Source organism: Drosophila takahashii, chromosome 2L (assembly GCF_030179915.1).
Source record: "Drosophila takahashii strain IR98-3 E-12201 chromosome 2L, DtakHiC1v2, whole genome shotgun sequence".
Lineage (NCBI taxonomy): Eukaryota > Metazoa > Arthropoda > Insecta > Diptera > Drosophilidae > Drosophila > Drosophila takahashii.
This window is the reverse complement of record NC_091678.1, coordinates 28,225,552-28,249,984: the sequence shown is the minus strand read 5'-3', so window position 1 is coordinate 28,249,984 and position 24,433 is coordinate 28,225,552. Positions and strand designations below refer to the sequence as shown.

The window sequence follows — 24,433 nt, the reverse complement described above, 5'->3', positions numbered from 1 at the left end:
TAAAGATAAAATATTAACTAATCATAATTTCTACATTCCCAATCTTCCGCAGTCCCGTAGTCCAAATTTACAACAACATTTGGCTTTGGTTAGATAAGAAATCCAAGCGCAAATACATAATAATAAATACATAACCTTTAACATTCACAATATACAAGACTCACAACGCCTGCATATGTATATAGGGAGGAGTACATAATATAAACGTATATTCAAAAAAAAATCATGATTGAACATGTTTTTTTGTTTTGTTTTTAATTTCTATTTTTTAGGAAAATTTCCTACTTTTTAGAAATTTTTGCCCTTAAATTTAGTAAAATTACCCTAAAATTTAGAAATATGACGTCAAAAAAAATCAAAAATATAGAAAAATGTGACCCTAAAATTTAGGGCGAGCTTGTCTTGAAGACAAAAGTAGGGCGATTTCCTTGACTTTAGGGTTAATTTTATTTTGAGTGTATGACTCTACTCATGCAGGGCTCTAAAATATACACAACAAAATTGCATTTATACTTCTCGGAAATCTGGCGCTCGGCTGAAATAAACTTGCGTAGAAAGCCAAAGAATATGTGTGGGAAATCTCAACCTTCTAGCTTTTGTAGTTTCTGAGATCTCAGCGTTCATAAAGACGGACAGACGGACATGGCTAGATCGACTCGGCTAGTGACCCCGATCAAGAATATATATACTTTATTGGGTCGGAAACGCTTCCTTCTAGCTGTTACATACTTTTGCACGAATACAATATACCCTTTTACTCTACGAGTAACGGATACAAATATTTCATTCGCGGTTTTCTGCAAATCGGCATTTTTAATATTTATAAAAAAAATAGTATAATGTTTTATGCATTATTCTTGTTGGCTCCTGCAAGTTTCGTCATGGGACCTTTATTACTTTCTGCATAATTTAATAAATGTGGCCCCGGGATTCCGTTTAATGACGAACACTCCGGCGACGACGTTGTATTATTATAAAAGAGTTTATTATATTATTGATATTAAGGATTCTGATTACAGTTTAGTTGTAGTTTCAACTTAAAGTTATACAAGTGTATTTCGCACTGCACAGGCAATGATTTTGGCAACTGGTGTGTACGAGATCTTGACACCGACTGACTTTATTCAATAATCTGTACTCGCTTCTTTTGATCTCGATATATGTTTCTAGAGGCGTCGACCGCTTCTAGTTTCACTTTCTGAATACTCTTCTGGTTTTCCTACAATCGGCCCTCCTGACTAGGTGTTCGCCCCGAACTCCTTCATAAACTCGGCTACAGTGGATGTTTTCAAAGGACTCTCGCTATCTCCCACCTTTTCAACATCATACCTGCCATGTTTGTGAACTTTTACTACCTTGTGGGGACCAAGATACTTTCCTTTTAGCTTCAAGCCAACTCCGTACTGAGTACGCCTGATTGTGACTAAATCGTTAACTTTGTAGAGCTTTTCGTCCTTTTTCTTTAAATCAAAAGTACGCCTGTTTTCTTCTTGCAGAGCTTGCGTATCTGTTCACGCTCTTGGTCTAGTTCTTGTATCAAAGACTGCTGAATCTGCTCTTTCAGCTCTGAACTGTCAATTAAACGCATGTCGACGCCTGTTAACAACTTGAACGGGGTTACTTTTGTGCTTCTACACTCAAAAATTTTTTTTTCATTTTTTAAATTTTAGAAAATCGCCATAAAATGAAATTTTTTCTTAATTTTAGAAAATTTTCTGAATTTTGGAAATTGTTTTCTTGAATCTAGGAAAAAAGACCATAAAAACAGAATTTTATGAAAAACCTTTCTAAAATTAAGAAAAATTATTTTTTTTCTTAAATCAATGGTGTTTTTTCCTAGTTTGCTCTCCAAAAGTTTTCCTAAATTAATGGCGATTTCGCCATTAAATTAAGAAAAAATGTACTTCAGCCCTTCCTATAATCTAGAAAGTCGCCATAAAAAATACGGTAAATTTTTCTAAATTTTAAGAATTTTTCTGAATTAAAAAAAAATGTTTTCTTGAAAACAAAAAAGTAGAATTAGAAAATCACCATAGATTTAAGAAAAACTTTTTGTATTTCTTTTATGCTTCTCACTCTTTCTTCGAAACGAAAAAGAAGAAGACAAGGGGTTAGTCCGCGGCGCGTTGCGACGACAGTTTTTGGCGTATGTATGTATATGTTTATGTGTGTTTGTGCGTATGATCGAGAATTTTCTTGTGCGTAGCTGTATCTTTTATTGCGTTGTTGTTTTGGAAATGCAGTCTCTCGCGAGAGAGTTGCTTGCGTTGCGCTGCATTTTGAACCCTTGTGCTCAGTTTTGGATGATCATTCAAAGTAATAAGTTTGTGTTGAGCCCATTTAAGAAAGTTAAAGTGCGATCCCTCTAAGAGGCAATTAATAGGTAAGCAATTTAAATAAATTTAAATATAAATTTGGTAAGTGTGTGAAAATTTATGGTAAGCAAAGGCCATACTATTACAGGCCGCAAATACTATCCTTCTCTAATATTCATTTTTATTTTCGATTGCAGGAATAATTTCAATTTCAGGTATTGTTGATAATTTGGCAGTTAAGTTAAGTAAATTTTAATAATAGGTAATATATTAAATACCTACTTAATATTAATATTAATAATTTTTATCTTTTTTGTTTTCTTTTCTTTTTTCTTTTTTGTTTAGGAAATATTTATAATGTAATTTTTATCTCTTTTTGTTTTCTTTTCTCTTTTTTCTTTAGGAAATATTTATTATCTTATTTTTATCTTTTTTGTTTTGCTTTCCTTTTTTGTTTAGGAAATATTAATAATATTAATAATAATATAATAATTATTTTCTTTTCTCTTTCTTGTTTAGGAAATAAAATAGTAAAATAAATATGTATACATTTTATTAAAATAAATAAAATTTTCTGAAAATAAAGTCATTTCTTATTTTAAGAAAAAAAATTCTATTTTCAAGAAAAGTACTTTCTGGATTTAAGGAAATTTTTCGCAATTTTATGGCAATTTTTCTTGATTTTAGAAAAGTATTTCTGCTTTTCAGAAATTTTTTTCTAAATTTTAGAAAATTCCTTTCTAAAAAATACGGTAAATCGCCATCGACTGAAATTCATGGCGAATTTCTTGATTTAATGGCGATTTCGGGCTGTTTTTTTTTTGAGTGTAGGCTCAATATTGTTAACACATTGCTGGACTTTACCCACATGTTTGTACCAATTTCCTGGATTTTTTAGACTCATCTTCGACAACATGGGCACCACGATTTTATGTATTCTCTCTACCTAACCGTTACCACGAGGTACACCTGTAGCGATCAATAAGTGCTGAATCTTCTGTTTGTCACAGTATTCTTTAAACAAGTGAGAGGTGAAAGCTGCGCCACGGTCTGACACGATCCTGAATGGATTACCAAAAATTATGACCTGCCTGCCCAAAAAATAAGGCACTTCCTCAACTCCAGTACTGCGTGTTGGATACAACCAAATGTACTTCGAGAATGCATCCACGACTACTAGGATGTGATTGTATCTTTTCTTGGTGATCTCCATCGGCCCTACGTCATCAATATGATAGGTAACTAAAGGTTTGTCTCCCTTATCAATCGGATTTAGATAACCTTCCTGCTTTCCGGCCTTTGTACTTACTAAAATGCACTTTACACAATTTCCCACTACTTTCGAAACCTTGTCCCTTAACTTCGGAATGAAATAGGATTTCTCAACCAAATCCTGTATCCTCTTTGCCAAAAAATGGCCTTGCTTATGAGCAATCTGAAATATCTCTGTTTCCATTTGAGATGGGTCTTTGAACAAGATTTGATTGGCGATGTAATAATCCTCATGTCCCTGCACTTCCACTAGACTTCTAACTGCTCTGGTCCATTCATCTGTCATCTGAGCTTCCTTTAACTTGTGCATTACACTCTCTGCCAATGCAAAACATGCAACTCGGCTGAGCGCGTCTACGTGTCTCACCTTTGTACCTGATCGATGTTTTATTTCGTAATTGTAGTCTTGCAAAAACATTGCCCACCTAGCCACTCGTAACGGAATTTCCTTCTTTTTCATCGTTATGGCAAACGCGTTACAGTCCGTGATGATTTTAAACTTTATTCCCAAGACATATACACGCCATTTCGGCAACGCTGCAATGACTGCTAGGACCTCCAGTTCGCCTGAGTGATATTTTTCCTTACACGGTTTTGTTTTGCGACTCATGTACATGACAGGGTGCAACTGACTATCGGCTGGATCCTTTTGTAGTAGGACTGCACCGAAACCAAACTTTGACGCGTCCGTGTGAATTTCTGTAACCAATTTTTGGTTATACAGCTTCAAAACTGGTTTACTAACCAAGGCTGCCTTTAACTGCTCGAATGAAACCTGCTGCAACTCCCTGAATTCAAATTTTACATCTTTCCTTAACAAATCCATCTACGAACTTTCTAAAGTACGATGTTCAACCAAGGAATCGTTGTATAGCCTTTCGATCAGACGGTACGGGAAAGTTTGCTACAGCTTGCGTTTTTTCATTACTGGGTGTAATCGAACCATTTCCTATAATATAACCAAGAAAATCTACCCTGCTCTGTAAGATTTGTTATTTGGCCCAATTGATTCTCAGCCCATTCTGTTCAGCAACCTCAATTACTCTCTTTAGTTTCTCTAAACCTTCTACGACATCTTTGCTGGGAATAATAATGTCGTCCATGTAGACAACTGCGTCACCGGTCTTGATGAGTTCTCTGAGAACTGCCATTATGAACCTTGTAAAAACTGCTGGCGAGTTTGAAATGCCAAAGGGCACATACAAGAACTCTTATAATCCTTTCTGCGTAACAAATGAAGTATACTTTTGCGAGCCAGCTCCTACTGGAACATGGAAATACCCATGGTTAGATCCAGTGTTGTGAAAATCGTCGCTCCCTGTAACTTCTCTATCACGCTGTCCATTTGTACCATTGGAAAATTGTCCCTCACAATTTTCTGATTCAACTTGCAATAGTCGCAGCACAACCGTTTTTGTCCATTCTTTTTCGCCACGAGTACGATTGGTGAAGCGTACTCTGAAGTACTGGGCTTGATTATATTTTGTTCTAGCCACTCCTGAATCTGGTCGTCTACTACCTTCTGCTCGGTATAAGCTATACGTCGAGCGTGCTGAAATACTGTTGATTCGTCGGTCAGTAAAATTTTCATCTCAACTGGGCAATGAACGTTTCTTTTAGGCTTATAGTCCTCTATCATGCGCTTAACAACACTTTGCTGCAAATATGGCAAATGCGACAACTCTACATCAAGCTTGCTTCCTGTCTGCTCTGAGGCTATTATGCACAAACTCTGAAACTCATTCAGCAATTCTTTGCATGAACTTTGGTCTTTCTTCCCTTTTTGAACCTTCGGGTTTTGACCCTGAACCAATCTGGTTGTCTGATCTGCGAACGAACTCGGTACCATCCTTTGTCACCTTCATGTCCACCATCTGTAAAATAGTCCTGCCTAAGATTGAGTCAAATGACATGTCTTCGTCAGATATGACGTGGAATTCTACGTTGAGACTGATGCCATCTATTTGTACTGGGATAATCAGGCTTCCAAAAGTCACGATTTGACTCTCCCCGATTCCAGTCAAACATTTCTCACCTCCTGTCAAACTCTGTTCTCCGAGTTTCAAATAAACACTTCGGCGCAACAAACAAAGATCTGCTCCGGTATCTACTAACCCTTTGAAAGTAATGTTTCCAAACAAAATGTACTTTATTTCCAATCCGGAAGACGTAAACGTGCACCCAAAAAAAAAATCGACTGAAATCGCCCTTGGTTTTAGAAAATCGCCTATGAATTTGCTTTACTGGCGATTTTGTCTATATTAAAGAAAGTAGGTTTTTAAAATCAAAGACGTTTTTTCTAAAAATCAAAAAAAAATAGACTGCAATTTAGAAATATTTTGCTAGAAAGTAAAAAATTATTTCTTAGAATTTAGAAATAAAGGTTTTCTAAAAAATAGAAATACGGTTTTTTTTAAATATAGACAAATATTTTTTAAATAAAAAAAAAAAAATTTCTCAAATTCAGAAAATACAAAAATCTATTTTCGGGCTTCGGAATTATACCCGGTTGTTTCTGTGACGCCACGGCCTTTGTGTTGTTTTTTTTTTCGTTCTTGTTTGTCACCTTATTTTAATTTCCTTTAATTGAGCACATGGGTGGTTTCAAATTGGAACTGAAATGAGTGTACAAATTACAAATTATAAATATAAAAACCCAATAACTTACTATTTTGAGAAAAACATCTTGGTCGCCGCACGCGGGATTCGAACCGCTAACCGCTCGCGCCTCACAGTTTGCAGTCAAGCACTCTACTAGCTACGCCACGGAAGCATCACGTGAGGCGCTGTACAAAGTCTATTCACATTTTGTTCTCCTATTTTTACTCAAATTGATCTGGCTTTCTTCTGGTTATTCCTTTTAGTTTATCATTTAATTTTACTTTTAAATATTTATTGATTAATATTAATATTTATATATTTATTATTTATTATGGTTCAATAGTAACAGTAACTGAATGTTTCAAATTTGAAAAACTTAAACAAAATGCAATACATTTTTTTTATTAATATGTAACTATTAGTGTTAAAAAAAAAACAAAAAGACACCACGAGTTTTTCGTCTCGACGTGGGTTTGAACTCACTCTTGCAGCCGCAAGCTTGAATAACATATGCATGCACGCACGCGTTAGACCCCTAGGCTACCAATCCCGGAAATTTTCTTCGATTAATAGCGATTTTTTCTTAGGCTAAAAAAAACTTTTCTAAAAAGTCTATAAGAAAGGAAATCGATCAAATACGGTTAAATTTTTTATTTTCTAGAAAAATATTTCTTAATATCACACATTTTTTTCAAAATGTTAGAAAAATCTTCAAAAAATTTTTCTGTTATTAGAAAAACAATATTTCTATTATGTAGAAATATTTATAATTTTAATGGCAATTTTTTTTTAGTTTTAGAAAAGTTCAGTCTTTTTTTTTCTAAAATCAATGGCGATTTTAACCCTCAAAAAAAGAAAGGATGATTAGAAAAATAAACCTTATAATTTAGAAAAAAATTGATTTTTCTGTATTTCAGAAAATATTTTCTAAAAAAACTCGTTCAATTCAGAATTTTTTTGAAGATTAGAAAATTTTTCTGAAGATTAGAAAATTTTTCCTCTTTATAGAATATTTTTTTGAAGCACAGAAAAATTTTTTTTTTCTATATTTAAGAAAAAATAATTTTTTGAGTGTGCTTGTTGGCTTTGTCTTGCCTTCTACCTGTACAAGGTTTGTAGTTTTCTCCTGCTTGGGTACCATTTCGACTGGGCACTGGGCCGCTCTATGTCCTGGCTGGTTGCACCTGAAACATTTATTGTCTCTTTTTGGACAATCTTTCTTCATGTGAGACTCGTCTCCACAGTTGAAACATTTCCTCACCTTGTCAACTACTTTCACTGCCTCTTTCTCACCTTTGTTGAAGTGAGAATCATACCTAGCTTATTTTGTTGATCCTCGCATCTTCTGATATGCTTTGATCTGGACTTTCAACTGTCTCATAGTCCTGGCTTGGTATAATAAAGCTTTGTTTACCTTGGGGTCTGGAATACCGTCGACAAAGTATTCAATTAGGCTTTCATCGTCTAAGTCTATTGGTTTTGCCAGTTCCATTAATGCGTACAAATACTCGTGTAACGATTCATTCTTCTTTTGCTGACGCTTGGCAAGTCTACGATGAACCTCTGCCGATGACACCCTCACACCGAATTCGTCGAGCATTGCGTTTTTTAAAGCCCTCCAATCCCGAACATTACGTTGACTTCGAATGAAAAGCTTTGCAGCCCCGCTCAGTAATTGTTTAGCATATATAAAAACCTGGAACTGACTCCAATCGACCGTAAGTACACACTCTTCAAGTTCCTCGATCCTCTGATTGACGTCTGGTGAATTAGTTCCCGAAAACTGTGACACACTCCCTTCTACATCCTTCAATGTAAACCATGACCTACCCGAGTTGGGATTTTCAACCACACGGTTTTGCACACCTGCACCTGGATTCCTCCTACGCTCACCATTCACACCAGCCTGAATATTATTTGAATGTACGGAAGCAAAAAAAACCATCTTCTGTCATAAAACTAATTTCGGTTTTTAGGCGTGTATTTTTAACGATACCATTTATGCCAGCTTTTTTGCATTTTTTCTCACTTTTTCAACTTTGACGAAGTGTAGCTTCTAAACTAATGAATGGAACTCAATGCAGTGTATAAGAAAGTTGGAGGGCATTCTATTACCTGTACAATGAGTCATTTATGGTTGAAATCGGTTACCCACAAATCAAGTTAGAAATTAAAAAAATGTCAAAAACGTTTTTTACACTAAAAAAAAAATTTTATCCATAAAAAAAATTTTAAGTGTCATTTTCTTAATCAGAAAGACGCACCTTACCGGAAAACAAAGGTTTCATTCATGGTATATTTCATCGATTTTTTTTGTGTAAACTGGTGTTATTGATACTAGCTATACCCGGAACGACTTCGTTCGCTCAAAATTAGTTTGCAGTTAGAAAATTAGGTTGTCAGGACTTTCTTATATCTTATTTGCGCGTTTGTTGAAAACCTTTGCGTAAACAACCTTTCTAGGAGATTCTTCAAGAGAGAGAATCCGAACGCTAACACAGGCCGACAAAATGTGACATGGGTCGATGTCCAGGCTTGCAACCATTTTATTTTGATAAATTAGGCTTTTCTAAGCATAAGTTGCCACTACGCCTATAGTCCATCAGCTTTGGTATTTGCGGTATCTTTAATTTAAGAAAATCACAAATTTTCTTCGGCTTTTGGGATATATCTTCAAGAGTGGTCAACCAATTTTGGTAATCTTTTCGGAATTAAATAGTTACATGTCTACTTTATACGGTCGTTTTGGAAAATTCAATCTAAGTCAACCACAAGAGGAGGTGGGCGCATTCAAAATTTTAAAGTCACAGCAAAGTTTAAAAATCTTCATTTGTGAACAGCGTTTAAGAATTAAATAAAAATATTTTCTTCCACAATGCATTTTTGATCCAAAAACACCTTATGTCCTTACTGTTTAGGACACTCATCAGGTTTTTGTGAATTGTTTTGGAATTTTTAAAATTGTTTTTCTTACTTCCTTCACAGTGACGATTCACAAACAGTGCCCAAACCTGTCACAATTTTAAATAACATATTTCTAAACGATCTAAGTAGTTTTGCTTTGAATATAAGCACATGAGCGTAGCCTACTAATCTTTGGGGGCTGAAATGACTGAAGTCTAATCCCCCTCTAGCTTTTAACTTACGCCCATGTATAAATATTTTTAAAGCAAAGGTTACTTGTGCTCAAAAATAGTTATTCGTTACGTAAAATAGTGACAGTAAGAAAAACAATTTTAAAAATTTCAAAACAATTCACAAAAACCTGATGAGTGTCCTAAAAATTAAGGACATAAATTGTCTTTGGATCAAAAATGCATTGTAGAAGAAAATATTTTTATTTAATTTTTAAACGCTGTTCACAAATGAAGATTTTTAAACTTTGCTGTGACTTTAAAATTTTAAATGCGCCCACCTCCTCTTGTGGTTGAGTTAGATTGAATTTTCCAAAACGACCGTATAAAAGAGACATGTAACTATTTAATTCCGAAAAGATTACCAAAATTGGTTGACCACTATTGAAGATATATCCCAAAAGCCGAAGAAATTTTGTGATTTTCTTAAATTAAAGATACCGCAAATACCAGAGCTGATGGATTATAGGCGTAGTGGCAACTTATGCTTAGAAAAGCCTCATTTATCGAAATAAAATGGTGGCAGGCCTGGACATCGACCCATGTCACATTTTGTCGGCCTGTGTAATCTATTCGACAAGCACAAACACACGAACAATGGCAGACTGTCGCAGATATCTCCACGAGATAGCTAGTCACTCTACTATAAGCCTAATATGGGTTCCGGGTCACCGGGACATTGTAGGCAACTGCATAGCGGACGAGTTAGCCAGGCAAGGCACCGTCATGCCTCTCCTTCCAGAAAATGAGAGTGTCGGTATGGCCATGGCGACTTGCAAGCTAAATATCAAAAGCCACTTCATCAAACTAGCCAACACTAGGTGGCAAAATGCACCACAGTGTCGTATCACCCACCAGACTTGGCCTGGGATAAACAGTAAAAAATCGTCGGAATTACTCAAATTTAGTCGCACAGAGTGCGGTATGCTAGTTCGAGTCCTTACAGGCCACTGGCTAGTCGGCACACATGCCGGAAGGCTAAAAGCCCCGTACAATGACTTCTGCAGAAGCTGCAGGGACGAGGAAGAGGAGGAGCACCTTCTATGCTTCTGCCCAGCCCTATGCAGACTAAGACTGAAACATCTAGGAAACCCCTTCATTAGCGATCTAAACGAAATATCGGAGATCAACCTTAAAAGTATAAACTCTTTCGTTAAATCTTCCGGGTGGAAGACATGCTAATTATCCAAATTTTCTAGGACGAGAGATATAAGATAGGGGACCCCAAATAAGGGGAAAAAGAGATCATACGGTACCACAATGGACCCACAGAGGTCTAAGTGTGTCAGACGTTAGTCTGGCAGCCGTTTCTAACCTAACCTAACCTATTGATATCAAGGATTCTGATTACAGTTTAGTTGTAGTTTCAACTTAAAGTTATACAAGTCTATTTCGCGCTGCACAGGCAATGATTTCGGCAACTGGTGTGTACTCGCTTCTTTTGATATCGATATATGTTTCTAGAAGCGTCGACCGCTTCTAGTTTCTCTTTCTGAATGCTCTTCTGATTTTCCTACATAAATAATAATAAAAAATAAATAAAACAATAAAAAACTAAGCAGTTTTTCGTTTTTATACATAAAATTACATTAGACGAATAGTTTTCATTCGTCATGAATTCCGGGAGAACGACCGTTCCCATTTAGGTAAAACTAATAGGAAAAACGCAGCTTGGTATAATATAGAAATTTCAACGTGGGACAATAACTTCTCGCTACTTATTTAGTTCTACAAAAGAACACTCGAATATTTAGCAACGCGTTACATCCACGCTAAGACCGTCTAATGTGTTGCTAATTATTCGAAGGTTAAATGGTGTAATAGGGTCATAAAAATTAGATATAGTTTTGAGACCATGAAGAAAATCTCGATACGTTTCACAAAGAATCACTCATATATTTTATAGGGTCGGAAAAGCTTTCTTCTACCTGTTATAGACTTTTGCACGAATACAAAATACCCTTTTACTCTACGATTTTAAAAATGTCAATATGTAGGAAAAATTCAGTTTTATTGTGTTTATGAATACCTATCGAAATGTAGAAGAAATTTTTTAAATCGGACCATTGGTTAAAAAGTTACGGCGGATCAAAGTCTCCATCTCCTTCGCACTCCTTTTAGCTGAGTAACGGGTATCTGATAGTCGGGGCACCCGACTATAGCGTTCTCTCTTGTTAAGTTTCAATATTAATAAAAGCTAACTTGTGTTGTCCTTCTTATGAAATTAATTCTTTACTTTCTAATGTTTTTAGCAGCTGTTGTATTCGTCTTTTTATGTTTACTTAAAGTTTTAACTGTGTTCCCCCAAGATTCCCCGATTCATTTTTTATTCAGTGTAATTGTTAATACCTTAAGGTATAAAAAAAGTTAAAGCTAGCTGCAGATATTTGCAGATTTGTCCATAATCAACAATCTACTATCATCAAATCAGCTGTTCATTGTGTTCTTCTTTCGTGTTTCGTGTTTTTATTAGGTTCAAATTGTAATTATACCCGTTACTCGTAGAGTAATAGGGTATCACTATGGACGGCAGTCCATGTAGAGACGAAGCGCACCAGGAGAGTGTGCGAAGGCGACTACTATATATACACGAAGAAATGAAAATCTACTGTGATGGTCCGATCATAATGAATGATACACCTATCGAAAGGTATTACGTAAACTAACAGGATTGCATACCAAGACTCTAAGAAAATCAATTGGAATGAGAAAATATTAGAAAGTCTATTTAATGACGAGTGTAATAATTTTTTGTCACAAATGTTGATATCAGAACTTTTGTATGTTGAAGGTGCGATCGTCACTAGTTTTTTACCTCGTTAAGAGGTGTTTTTATTTGATATTGTATTCGTGCAAAAGTATGTAACAGCTAGAAGGAAGCGTTTCCGACCCTATAAAGTATATATATTCCTGATCAGGGTCACTAGCCGAGTCGATCTAACCATGTCCGTCTGTCCGTCCGTATGAACGCTGAGATCTCGGAAACTACAAAAGCTAGAAGCTTGAGATTTTCCACACATATTCTTGGGCCTCCTACGCAGCCCAAGTTTATTTTAGCCGAGCGCCCACTAACGATTTTTAAATGTGTCCTGCGCCCACATCTTTAAAGATTTCCGAGAAGTATAAATGCCATTTTTATTGTGTATATTTATACCTATCGAAATGTAGAAGACATTCATTTAAAACTTTTACGCAATCAAAAAAAAACCAAATTTCCTAACTCCAAACTAATTTTAAGCGAACGAAGTCGCTCCGGGTATAGCTAGTCTAATAATATATAACTACTAGCTATACCCGGAGCGACTTCGTTCGCTCAAAATTAGTTTGCAGTTAGGAAATTAGGTTGTCAGGACTTTCTTATATCTTATTTGCGCGTTTGTTGAAAACCTTTGCATAAACAACCTTTCTAAGAGATTCTTCAAGAGAGATAGTCCGACCGCTAATGGTAGAGCTATATGATCTAAATGAAAGTAGTGAATTTTTATACCTTCTATCAGTTACAATGTTATCAATGCAATTTTAATTTTATTTGTATTTAAGCACATTATGTACTTTCAAGTAGAAACATAAACACACATTGTGTGTATGTATTGTATTGTACATGTATTGTACAAATCAAAACATTTCCAAATATGCATATGTACATACTTATTTGGTCAAGAGTTCGAATCTTAAGATTAATATTTAACTTGGAAACATTTTGGCTTTGTTTACAGAATTTGTAGTAATTTTTTATCTTCTTCCATGGTGAAAATTAAATAAGGCTCTTATTTCTGCTACAAAATGAAAAATATTTTTTGAAAAATAAAACCTAAGCATTTGATCCGCAGGACTGATTACACTAGTTTACAAAATAATATTCTTGGTGTGCTCCCCAGCAATTGATGGCAAATTCTGTTAGTGCTGGACCCCTAGATCACAAAAATAGCACTTATTTTTTTTCGATGGCACAGTTTTTTTTTAAAGATTTTTTAAAGTTCGAAATGTTAAATTTCGGACTTTTTTCGAATTTCTTCTTATATCTCGACAGATATTCACTCGGTTGGGCCAGTTTTAGTTTTATTTTAAAGTCAATAGATCAGAGCCTAACTTTGCCATACAGATCAATACGATTGGATGAGTAATGGCAGCGCAAAAGCTCGACAAAGAGGAAAAATGTGTTTTTTGGTCGTCTGTAAGTCGGCTGTATATATCGTAAAAACTCGAAATAAATCCGTTTAAAAATCATAATGGGTACAAACTTAAAGTTTACATAATACCGAATAAAACAAGCCGGATATGCCCCAAATCCATGGAAAACTGGATTTATAGTGGATTTTTAAAGTTCGGATTTTTCCACTTTTTATACCCTTGCAGAGGGTATTATGATTTCAGTCAGAAGTTTGCAACGCAGTGAAGGAGACGTTTCCGACCCCATAAAGTATATATATTCTTGATCAGCATCACTAGACGAGTCGATCTAGCCATGTCCGTCTGTCCGTCCGTCTGTCCGTCCGTTTCTACGCAAACTAGTCTCTCAGTTTTCAAGCTATCGGGATAAAACTTTCCCAAAAGTCTTCTTTCTATTGCAGGTAGTATATAAGTCGGAACGAGCCGGATCGGACAACTATATCATATAGCTCTCATAGGAACAATCGGGGAAAAAAATGTAAAAAAAATTATATCTGGGGTGTTTTTGAACCTATAACATTCTACTTTTGGAAATGTCATTTTTTATCTAATTCTGAATTTCGAATAAAATTTTTTCAAAATCGGACGACTATATCATATAGCTGCCATAGGAACGATCGGAAAATTAATGGGAATATAATAGGAAATAAATTATTGCTTCGTTGGTTTTTATTGTATTCTCTTCTACTCTAGGATATAACTCTTTTCAAATATTTTCGAATTTCGATTTTAATTTTATCAAAATCGAACTACTATATCATATAGCTGCCATTGAAACGAACGCAAAATTAATGAGAAATAATAGGAAAATTAACATTTTTGCGATTTGTAAATTAATAGGAATTATCTGCAAGGGTATATAAGCTTCGGCTGGCCGAAGCTAGCTTCCTTTCTTGTTTCGGTTGACAAAGTCCAAATTTAAGATTTATCATAGGCGGCGACATGTAAACAAAAATAATTGGTGTTGGCAGCCGGGTCACTAAATAGCTAAATCAGATATTTAAAAGCTAGAAAATTATTAAAGTGAATTTAATTTTTTAATTAGGGTTACTTTTTTCATAAGAATGAACTATCCAAATGGATAGTACTTAGTTAAAAAAACTCACAGTCATAACGCAAGCAATTTTATATTTTTAAAGGAATTTTCAGAAATTAAATTTATTTTATAATTTTCTAGCTTTTAAATTTAGCTATTTTTTGACCCGGCTGCCGTCACCACTCATTTTTGTTTACATGTCGCCGCCTATGATAAATCTTAAATTTGGACTTTGTCAACCGAAAAAAGTGGAAAAATCCGAACTTTAAAAATCCACTATAAATCCAGTTTTCCATGGATTTGGGCCATATCCGGCTTGTTTTATTCGGTATTATGTAAACTTTAAGTTTGTACCCATTATGATTTTTCAACGTATTTATTTCGAGTTTTTACGATATATACAGCCGACTTACAGACGACCAAAAAACACATTTTTCCTCTTTGTCGAGCTTCTGCGCTGCCATTACTCATCCAATCGTATTGATCTGTATGGCAAAGTTAGGCTCTGATCTATTGACTTTAAAATAAAACTAAAACTGGCCTAACCGAGTGGATATCTGCCGAGATATAAGAAGAAATTCGAAAAAGTCCGAAATTTAACATTTCAAACTTTAAAAAATCTTTAAAAAAAAACTGTGCCATCGAAAAAAAATTTAGTGCTATTTTCGTGATCTAGGGGTCCAAATCTAACAGAATTTGCCATCAATTGCTGGGGAGCATTTCGGCTGTAAACTAGTGTTATTGATCAAAAATCATTTTAATCGGAGCAGCAGTTTAAGTTTTTAAAATTAAAAACAAATTTTAACTTAAATTGCCCTTTTCCCCTCCCCCTTCCGCACTGCATTACCCCTACCCATGGTGGAACTATACAAGGTGGTCTCGTCAGCTCTGCTGAGGACGTTAAATATGTTTACCTCTCTGTCTCTCTTAAGCGATAGAATGAGAAAGCTAGATAGAGACTGGCACAAATAACGTCCTCAAAAGAGGGCAGCTCTCGCGACGAGACCACCTTGTATAGTTCCACCATGCCCCTACCACTCGACAGTTTTCTTGGCTGCTGCTCTCTCGGCCGTCGCTCTCTTGCCACCCGCTCTCTGGGTTTCGCTCTCTCGGCAGGCTCCCACAAAATGCAACGCAATAACTTAGAAAATCTAAATAAATTCGTTAAAAATACTTTAAAAAAATGTTATAAACTTGAAAAATTAAACTTAAGCATTTGGGCCATAGAATAACCATTGACCGAAAAATCATCTCGATCGGATCAGCGGTTTAGATTTTTTAAATCGAAAAGTTTGTTTTAAATGTTTCAAAATTCCAAGCATTTTGGAAGTTAAGCTTAAGTACTTCTAATGATTTTTTGCTCTAAATATGGATATTGGAGCTGTTTGGGGCCACTGGGGGGACATGTCGGACTTTAGTGGGCGCCTACGCCCCCGAATGGAATGCTGTGCAAAAATTTGGCTGCTCTAGCTCTTACGGTTTGGGCTGTGGTCGTATCCTCTTAAAAATCGGTCTTTTATTTTATAATCTTTAGATTGTTTGAGTTAGATGCAGTCATTGCATAGACAAAATATTTGCGCATTTTTATTTCCCTTAGTAAATAAACTCTATGTTAATATGATCAGAAAACCCCCCACAATGTTGAATAAAAAAACACGAACACACAAAATAAATATTTCGTGAACCGAAAATCAAAAAAAAAAGATCCGGTTCGGTTCAATTATAAAAAAATTCGGTGATACTATATATTAGCGGCTCACCACCGAAATTTGCAAAAAAAATTATCCTCGATGGACCGTGATTTTTTCTTAAATTTTTTTTGCCCTGCGGCGCAGTCTTTTTTTTAATTTCTTTTTTAAATGCACCACTTTCAAATACTTCCTATTCGGGAATACTTCAGCAGAGAGATTTCTAGGCCATAAAAGGGTATCACTAGGGACGGGACAGTCCATGTAGTGACGAAGCGCACCAGGAGAGTGTGCGAAGGCGACTACTATATATACACGAAAAAATGAAAATCTGCTGTGATAGTCCGATCGTAATAAGTAATACACCAATCGAAAGGTATTGCAAAAACTTAAAGGATTGCATACCCAGACCTAAAGAAAATCAATTGGTTTGGGAAAGAGAGCGGTGAAAGTGTAAAAGTGAAAATTTAGAAATTTGTATCTGATGGGGCCGTTGGGGATAAATGCCCCCTCGCAATGTTTTAGTAGTTTTTTTATTGAAAATTCCCGTCGAATGAGGGCTCATATGATAAAATCCGACGCTCCGTTCAAAAGTTATAGCCAAAATAGGATTTTCTTCTTCTTCCCAAAATGAAAATTTAATTCTGTTTGTCAGTTTGTCCGCTTGTCAGTTTGTCCAAAATATGTTTTTTAAGTTCTGAAAATTTGATATGACGTTCATCACATCGATATAAAAAACTATTGTTCTACCACTTTTGGAAAAACCCGCTAGTTTAGCGGGAAAACAGCTATAAATAGCTAAAATTCGGAAAGCCGTAACTTTTATACTACTAAAGCTACAGATATGTGCTGCATCTCGTTTGAAAGGTATTTTTAAATGCTATAAACGCCCTCTATCTGCAATTTGTGTAATTGTAATAGTTAAAAAGATATGAACAAAAGAATTTTTTTTAAACTTCCTTTTTAGCTTTTTTTATATTTTCTCAAAAACGGCTCTAACGATTTTCCTTACAACTTTAAACTGTATAGCCCTTGAGATTCCTTAAATTTTGGTATATATCATGTTACTGTAAAAAATCACATTTAAAAGTTATTAAGAAACGACAATAGCCACTTTTTCCAGCTCAGAACAACTAACGCTTCCTGAGTGTTGAATTTTGTGCGTGGGTATCCAAACTGTATATTAGGGTCATGAAATCAGTTAATTTGCATTTAACAGTTCCATATAGGAATCTTTTGTTCTACGACTTTTGGAAAAACCCTCTAATTTAGCGGGAAAAAAGCTAAAAATAGCTAAATTTCGTTAGTTTTTAAGTTCTACACTACTAAAGGTACAGACATGTGCTATACCTCGTTTGAAAGGTATTTTGAAATACTTAAACGCCTTTTTAACTTAATTTGTTAAAATACAATAGTTTAAAAATTATGATTGACCAATTTAAATTTAAATGTATATATTAGCTCCTATGAGAGCAAATGTAAACAAACAAAAACTTCTGATATCAAATAAAAACACCTCTTAACGAGGTAAAAAACTAGTGACGATCGCACCTTCAACATATAAAAGTTCTGATATCAACATTTGTGACGAAAAATTATTACACTCGTCATTAAATAGACGTTATAATATTTTCTCATTCGGCACGCTGCAATAGAAAATGCCTGTGAAGGGAAAAAGGCTGGAATAGCTTGCTAGGGCGGGCCGAATGAGAAAATATTAGAAAGTCTATTTAATGACGAGTGTAATAATTTTTCGTCACAAATGTTGATATCAGAACTTTTGTATGTTGAAGGTGCGATCGTCACTAGTTTTTTACCTCGTTAAGAGATGTTTTTATTTGATTAAAGAAAAATCCTGGAACTTTACCTCAATGGTGGTTCGGAAAAGTGTTCATTAAAACTTTTAAATTAAAACAAGAAAGGAAGCTAGCTTCGGCCAGCCGAAGCTTATATACCCTTGCAGATCATTCCTATTAATTAACAAATCGCAAAAATGTTCAATTTTCTAATATTTCTCATTAATTTTCCGATCGTTTCTATGGCAGCTATATGATATAGTCGTCCGATTTTGATCAAATTAAAATTGAAATTCGGAAATATTTAAAAAGAGTCATATCCTAGAGTAGAAGAGAATACAATAAAAATCAAAGAAACTAGAATTTATTTCCTATTACTTTTCCATTAATTTTCCGATCGTTCATATGGCAGCTATATGATATAGTAGTCCGATTTTTTAAATAATTAATTCGAAATTCAGAAATATTTAAAAAATAACATCCCCAAAAGTAGAAGGTAATATTTCAAAAAACACCGAAGCTAGAATTTTTTAAAGTTTTTTTTTTCCGATCCTTCCTATGGGAGCTATAAGATATAGTTGTCCGATCCGGTCGGCTCCGACATATATACTACCTGCAATAGAAAGAAGACTTTTGCGGACGGACAGACGGACAGACGGACATGGCTAGATCGACTCGTCTTGTGATGCTGATCAAGAATATATATACTTTATGGGGTCGGAAACGTCTCCTTCACTGCGTTGCAAACTTCTGACTGAAATCATAATAACCTCTGCAAGGGTTAACAATTACATAATTTTATAGGAACTCATTTAAACAAAATATTAATTTTATAGGAACTCAATAAAACTTAATTACTTTGATTGAAAATATGAGAAAAGCACCCTTGTTTTTTATAGCAAACCCGGGAACTTTGAAATTCAGTACAAAAGAACCATGGCCGACCGCCAAGTTCTTTTTGCACGTAAATTCTTAAGAAATCGCGGTCCATCGAGGAAAATTTTTTCGCGAATTTCGGGGGTGAGTCCGCTAATATATAGTATTACCAAAAATTCGGCGCTCCGGTTTACGGTTCGGTTCGTTTTCTAAAAAATGTGAACCAGTCCGTTTCGGAGTGGTTCAACTCCGGAGTGGTTCACAGCTCTGGATTTAAGTGTTAGTTAGGAAAACTCTTACGCTCTGCAGACAGACGCACAGTGGCGCCTTGGGCCAAAAAACGTGCAATAAATCACTTTTTCGACTTTGTCCTAGAAAGTTGGGACCCATACCAATCGACAGGTAATTGATCCACTATTACATTTATGTAACCCTTTTTCAAATCAAAAAATTTTTGTAAAAGATATGCATTTTCAAAGTTGAACAATTTTTCACTTTAAAAAAACACACAGTTTTTAGGTAATTTTTCGCACTTCCGGGGGGTATATCTTAAAAACTAGGTATCGAATCGCTTTGCTTCTTTTTCCCACTGATTGGTGTTAAGAGTAAAAAAAGTAAAACATATTGCAGTTTGCCAGCCGCATCTCTTAGTTATGCGTTATTTGCGAAACGCAATTTTTTCCATATTTTCCAACTTTGATGAAAAATAAAAAAAAATTTATTTCATATTATATTTTTTATACTTCCGTAAAACGATATTTGGACTTTCTTCTTCCGCGTGCGTCCGCGGTTTTAAGAGCCAAAAAAGATAAAAAAGTCATGGTCCCAGAAATTGCATATGGCGCAACCTTGTGAAAGATTTGTCCAAAACAGTGTGTTAAAGTCCTGAAAATTTGATATTATGTTCAACAGCTCGATATAAGAAACTTTAGTTCTACCACTTTTGGAAAAAACCCGCTAGTTTAGCGGAAAAACAGCTATAAATAGCTAAAATACGGAAGGCCGTAGCTACAGACTTGTGCTGTATCTCGTTTGAAAGGTATTTTAAAATGCTTTAAGCGCCTTCTGTATGTAATTTGTGTAAATGTAATATTTAAAAAGATATGCACAAAACAAATTTTTTGTAAGCTTTTTTTTAGCCTTTTATATTTTTCTCAAAAACGGTTTCAACGATTTCCTTTAAAACTTCAAACTGTATAGCCCTTGAGATTCCTTTAATTTTGGTATACATCATGTTACTGTAAAAAATTACGTTTAAAAGTAATTCAGAAACGAAAATAGCCACTTTTGCCAGCCCAAAACAACTTACGCTGCCTAAGCATTGAATTTAGTATGTGCGAATCCAAACTGTATTTTAAGGTCATGGAATCACAACCTTGTCACAGAGTTAGAATCTAGTAATTATAGTCCAGAAATGTTAGGTCTATTGGATTTACCAAGTTCACTATTTCAAAAAACATGAAATATAAAAAAATATTTTTTGAAAAACTTTAATTTTTTTTAATTTTTAAAAATTAAAACATAAAAAAAGAAACTAAACAAAACAACATTTAAAAAAAAAATACAAATTTTTACAAAAATACAAATTTTTTTTTTAAAACCCCAATTCTTTTTTTTAATAATTTTTAAAAATTACAACATAAAAAAAACAAAAAAACTAAAAAAACAAAAACTTTTTAGAAAAAGTTTTGTTTTGTTGGAAAAAAATGGATTTGTTTTTAAATTCTGACTTTGCCGATTTGTAAGTACGCCTCTGCCACGCCCACTCCCTGTCTCAAGCAATAATTTGAAAGGGCGATCAATTATCTATCATTTTCCGTTTATATCATTCAATTATCTTCACTGGTTCAAAAGTTATGATTCATTACCAAAAAAAAATCAAAGGGCGCCACTGTGAGACGCCTTTACCAACCCACGCAGCTTCTTAAAATGTTCTGACTAAAGAAAGTATAAGAACTCTCGACAAAACGGCTGCGTACATGGACGGCAGTCCATGTAGTGACGAAGCGCACAAGGAGAGTGTGCGAAGGCGACTACTATTATATAGCCGCAAAATTGAAAATCTGCTGTGATAGTCCGATCGTATTGAGTAATACACCAAATTAAAGGTATTGATAAAACTTTAAGGATTGCATACCAAGACCTCAAGAAAATCAATTGGTTTGGGAGAAAGAGCGGTGAAAAAGTAAAAGTGAAAATTTAGAAATTTTGGATCTGTGGGTCCGCACACTGGGGCGCCTAGAACAAAAAACCTGCCAAAATGTTTTTTTTTTTTAAGATTTTCCAAAATGTTGCAATGCTACTTTAAAAGCAATTGAATTCTCTATACAAATCAAAAGGAAAGACTTCCTACGCAGCGCAAGTTTATTTTATCAAGGTGCCACGCCCCCTCTAACGCCGACAAACCGCAAAAAGCCGTGTCGCCCACAGTTTTGTGTATAAATAGTACCAATTCTGTGCCATAGATGGCGCGTCGCCGCGTGCTCAGCACTCCTGCTGGTGCTAAAAAATTTGGAATATATGAATGCAAAAGGTAAATTATTTGAAATGGGGCGCGTAAAACATACAAGAAGGCATATTTATATTAAAGTTGTTAAGCTGAGTAACGGGTATTTAATAGTCGAAGAAATCGACTATAGCGTTCTCTCTTGTTTTGTATTGTGTTCGAGAATATTTGTGCTTAATTGGTATTTAAGTCCAAATTGTGCTCAATTTAAGAACTTTCAGTACGAAGCGTTGTTAAAATTTTAAGCATGAAATCGTTCTAAAGTCAAGACTGATTTTGCTTGATTTTAGCACGGTGTTTTTTTCTGAGTGCACCCTTTCACAAGTAAGCAAAAAATGTAAGTGAAAACAAAAAAAAAATTTTTCTTGACTTAGACCTTGCGAAACGTTCTTATAGTTTGCTCCAAATTACCTATATGACACGTATTAGAGCCCTGCACGAGTAGAGTTTAAAATCAGTTCTGAGCTTGAGCTTGAGGTGTTTGTTTGTGACTTTGGAATCATAGGTCATGGGATCATAGAATCATCGAGTAAGAGCTCCTCCCATGAGCCTATGATTCCAAGAGCCCTTTCAAACAGTTTGGCTCGAGTAGCTCATGTCAAAAAAACAAACCAAACAAACAGCTCACGTTATTCGAACAGAAATAGCTCAAAGGGCTTAATGTCAAACATTTACAATTAACAAATATTCAGTATTTTATTTACAACAAGAAAGGAAGCTACCTTCGGCCAGCCGAAGCTTATATACCCATGCAGATAAAAGAATGCTCACTCGGTGCAGTTCTAGGGATTCCAGATTCAGCGTTTCCATTTATTTAAATTTTGTTTTTAAGTAGTCAAGAATCAAAACGCCTACTTCCTACAAAGTTACAATGAATTTTCTTATATTTGTTTGAATATTCCTATGGGAGCCTTAAAATATAGTGGTCCGATCCGGCTCGCTCCGACATATGTACTACCTGCAATAGAAAGAAGACCTTCGGGAAAGTTTCATCGCGATAGCATTAAAACTGAGAGACTAGTTCGCATAGAAACTGACAGACGGACAGACGGAGAGATGGACAGACGGACATGGCTAGATAGACTCGGCTATTGGTGCTGATCAAGAATATATATACTTTATGTGGTCGGAAACGTCTCCTTCACTGCGTTGCAAACATCTGACTGAAATTATAATACCCTCTACAAGGGTATAAAAAGAGAAATTGACTATAAGAGAATCATGGCCGACCGCCAGTACTTTTTTTAGCAAACTCTTAAGAAATCGCGGTCCGTAGAGGGTAATTATTTTTTAGCGATTCTTGGGGGGAGAAACGTTTTATTATTCACTAGTAGAAGCAGCAAAATAATTATCCTCGGTGGACCGCGATTTCTTAAGAATCAAAAAAAAGAAGAGACGGTTACAAGAAAACTATGGTCGACAAGCAATTTTTTGGCAAACTGTTAAAAAAAATTGCGGTCCATCGAGGGTAGCTATTTATTTATAGCGATTCTTGGGCGGAGAAACGTTTTATTATTTTTTAATTTCTAACAAAGATAATTGTTGAAGAGGACAACATATTACATCGAGTTGATCTTAAGATATTGCGGTTGCACAAAAAGCCACAAAAATCCTTCATCCAAATTAATGCAAAATAAAAAAAAAAGGTTTTTTCAGTTCCGGTCGAAAAACTGAGCTACTCGAGCCCATGATTCCATGAGCTTATGATTCCATGAGCCCTTTGTTTTCGAACGAGTCGAGTAGCTCATTGTAAAAATTTAGGAGCTAAGCTATTCGATTTTAACATTTTTGTGAGCTGATTTACTCGAGCTGTTTTTTGAAATGGGAGAAAACGGGCTCTACGAGTATACTCGTGCAGGGCTCTAACACGTACACACAAAAAAAAACTATGTAAAATTAACATAGAAAAATAGTATTTCACTATTTTCTGAATTTTTCATGTATTTTGTTGTTTTATTTTTTGGGTCATTGAACAGTATTTAACAATTAAAATAGTAGAAAACCTATTTACGAAATTTGCATGTATTTTGTTGGTTTATTCATTTGGCAAGTTAATAGTAACATCTCAATTAATATCGTAGCAAAACCATTTTATTTGTTTGCGTGTATTTTTTTGTTTTATTTTTTGGGGCATTAAATAATAACACCACAATTAATATCGTAACACAACTATTTTGTTCCTTCATATATTTTGTTCTTTTAAAAATACGATTATAAATTGTATGTCAACTATTTTTCTAGACTTAGGGTGGTTAGAGTATCCGACTCATAATCTCTGGGTCGTGAGTTCAAATCCCGCTTTTGCAGATGATATTTTTCTTTTTTTTTTTTTTGTTAAATGTTGATTTTAAGTCTATAGATTTTCCTCTACAAAAAGCATTCTTCTGTGGCCTAGTGGTTAGAGTGCTTGACTCCGATGGTTGCGGCCCCGGTTCGATTCCCAGCGGAGGCAAAAAATCTGATTTGTAAGTTTAAGTATCTGTGAAATGTAAGTGTCTATAAATAACTTCCATATAAATTAATATAACAAATTAAATGAAAAATAAAAAAAGTTAAAAACATAATTAAAATAAAAACAACAATTTTTTTCGGGTTAAATACTATTTTGTAGGTCATCTACTATTTTATAAGTAATCTACTATTTTTTGGGGCATTTTCTATTTTTTATGGGTTGGGGCAGTTTTCAGTATTAAATAGTTGATTTTACATAGTTTTTTTTTTTTGTGTACAACAGTTTGAATTTGGTCGAACAAAATCGTTCTCCGATTTCATGTTTTGTCAAATTATGAATTTTGTTGAAATAATTTGTAAGAGCAAAACATCAACTGAATTGTTGAAATCTATGCCACCTTGATTAGAAAAATTTTGTGATCGAAGGCAACACTGCGTATGGGTGATAAACTTTGTAAACTTTGTTTTTTCAAAAATTTTTTTTTTTGTTTCATGTGGACCAGCTATAACAAAGAACAGCAACAAAGAAAAACAAAACAAAAACAATAAACAACCTACTACTTGTTGTCTGCGTTGTGATAACTAATA

General features: G+C 34.7%; 1 protein-coding gene and 1 long non-coding RNA gene across 2 annotated transcripts; one reads left to right on the top strand and one right to left on the bottom strand.

Moving 5' to 3' along the window:
- Positions 1-6,034: 6,034 nt before the first annotated feature.
- LOC138913680 (uncharacterized) lies at positions 6,035-6,497 on the bottom strand. The gene is made up of 2 exons (XR_011419488.1): positions 6,256-6,497; positions 6,035-6,202 (listed from the first exon to the last, which is right to left on the bottom strand). It is a non-coding gene; the product is annotated as an uncharacterized lncRNA (long non-coding RNA).
- Positions 6,498-9,838: 3,341 nt separating this feature from the next.
- Positions 9,839-10,566, top strand: LOC138912041 (uncharacterized). The gene is made up of 2 exons (XM_070211815.1): positions 9,839-10,460; positions 10,522-10,566. Exons 1-2 carry the CDS (start codon positions 9,839-9,841, stop codon positions 10,533-10,535), a joined length of 636 nt encoding a protein of 211 aa, XP_070067916.1. The 3' UTR covers positions 10,536-10,566.
- The last annotated feature ends 13,867 nt before the right edge of the window (positions 10,567-24,433 follow it).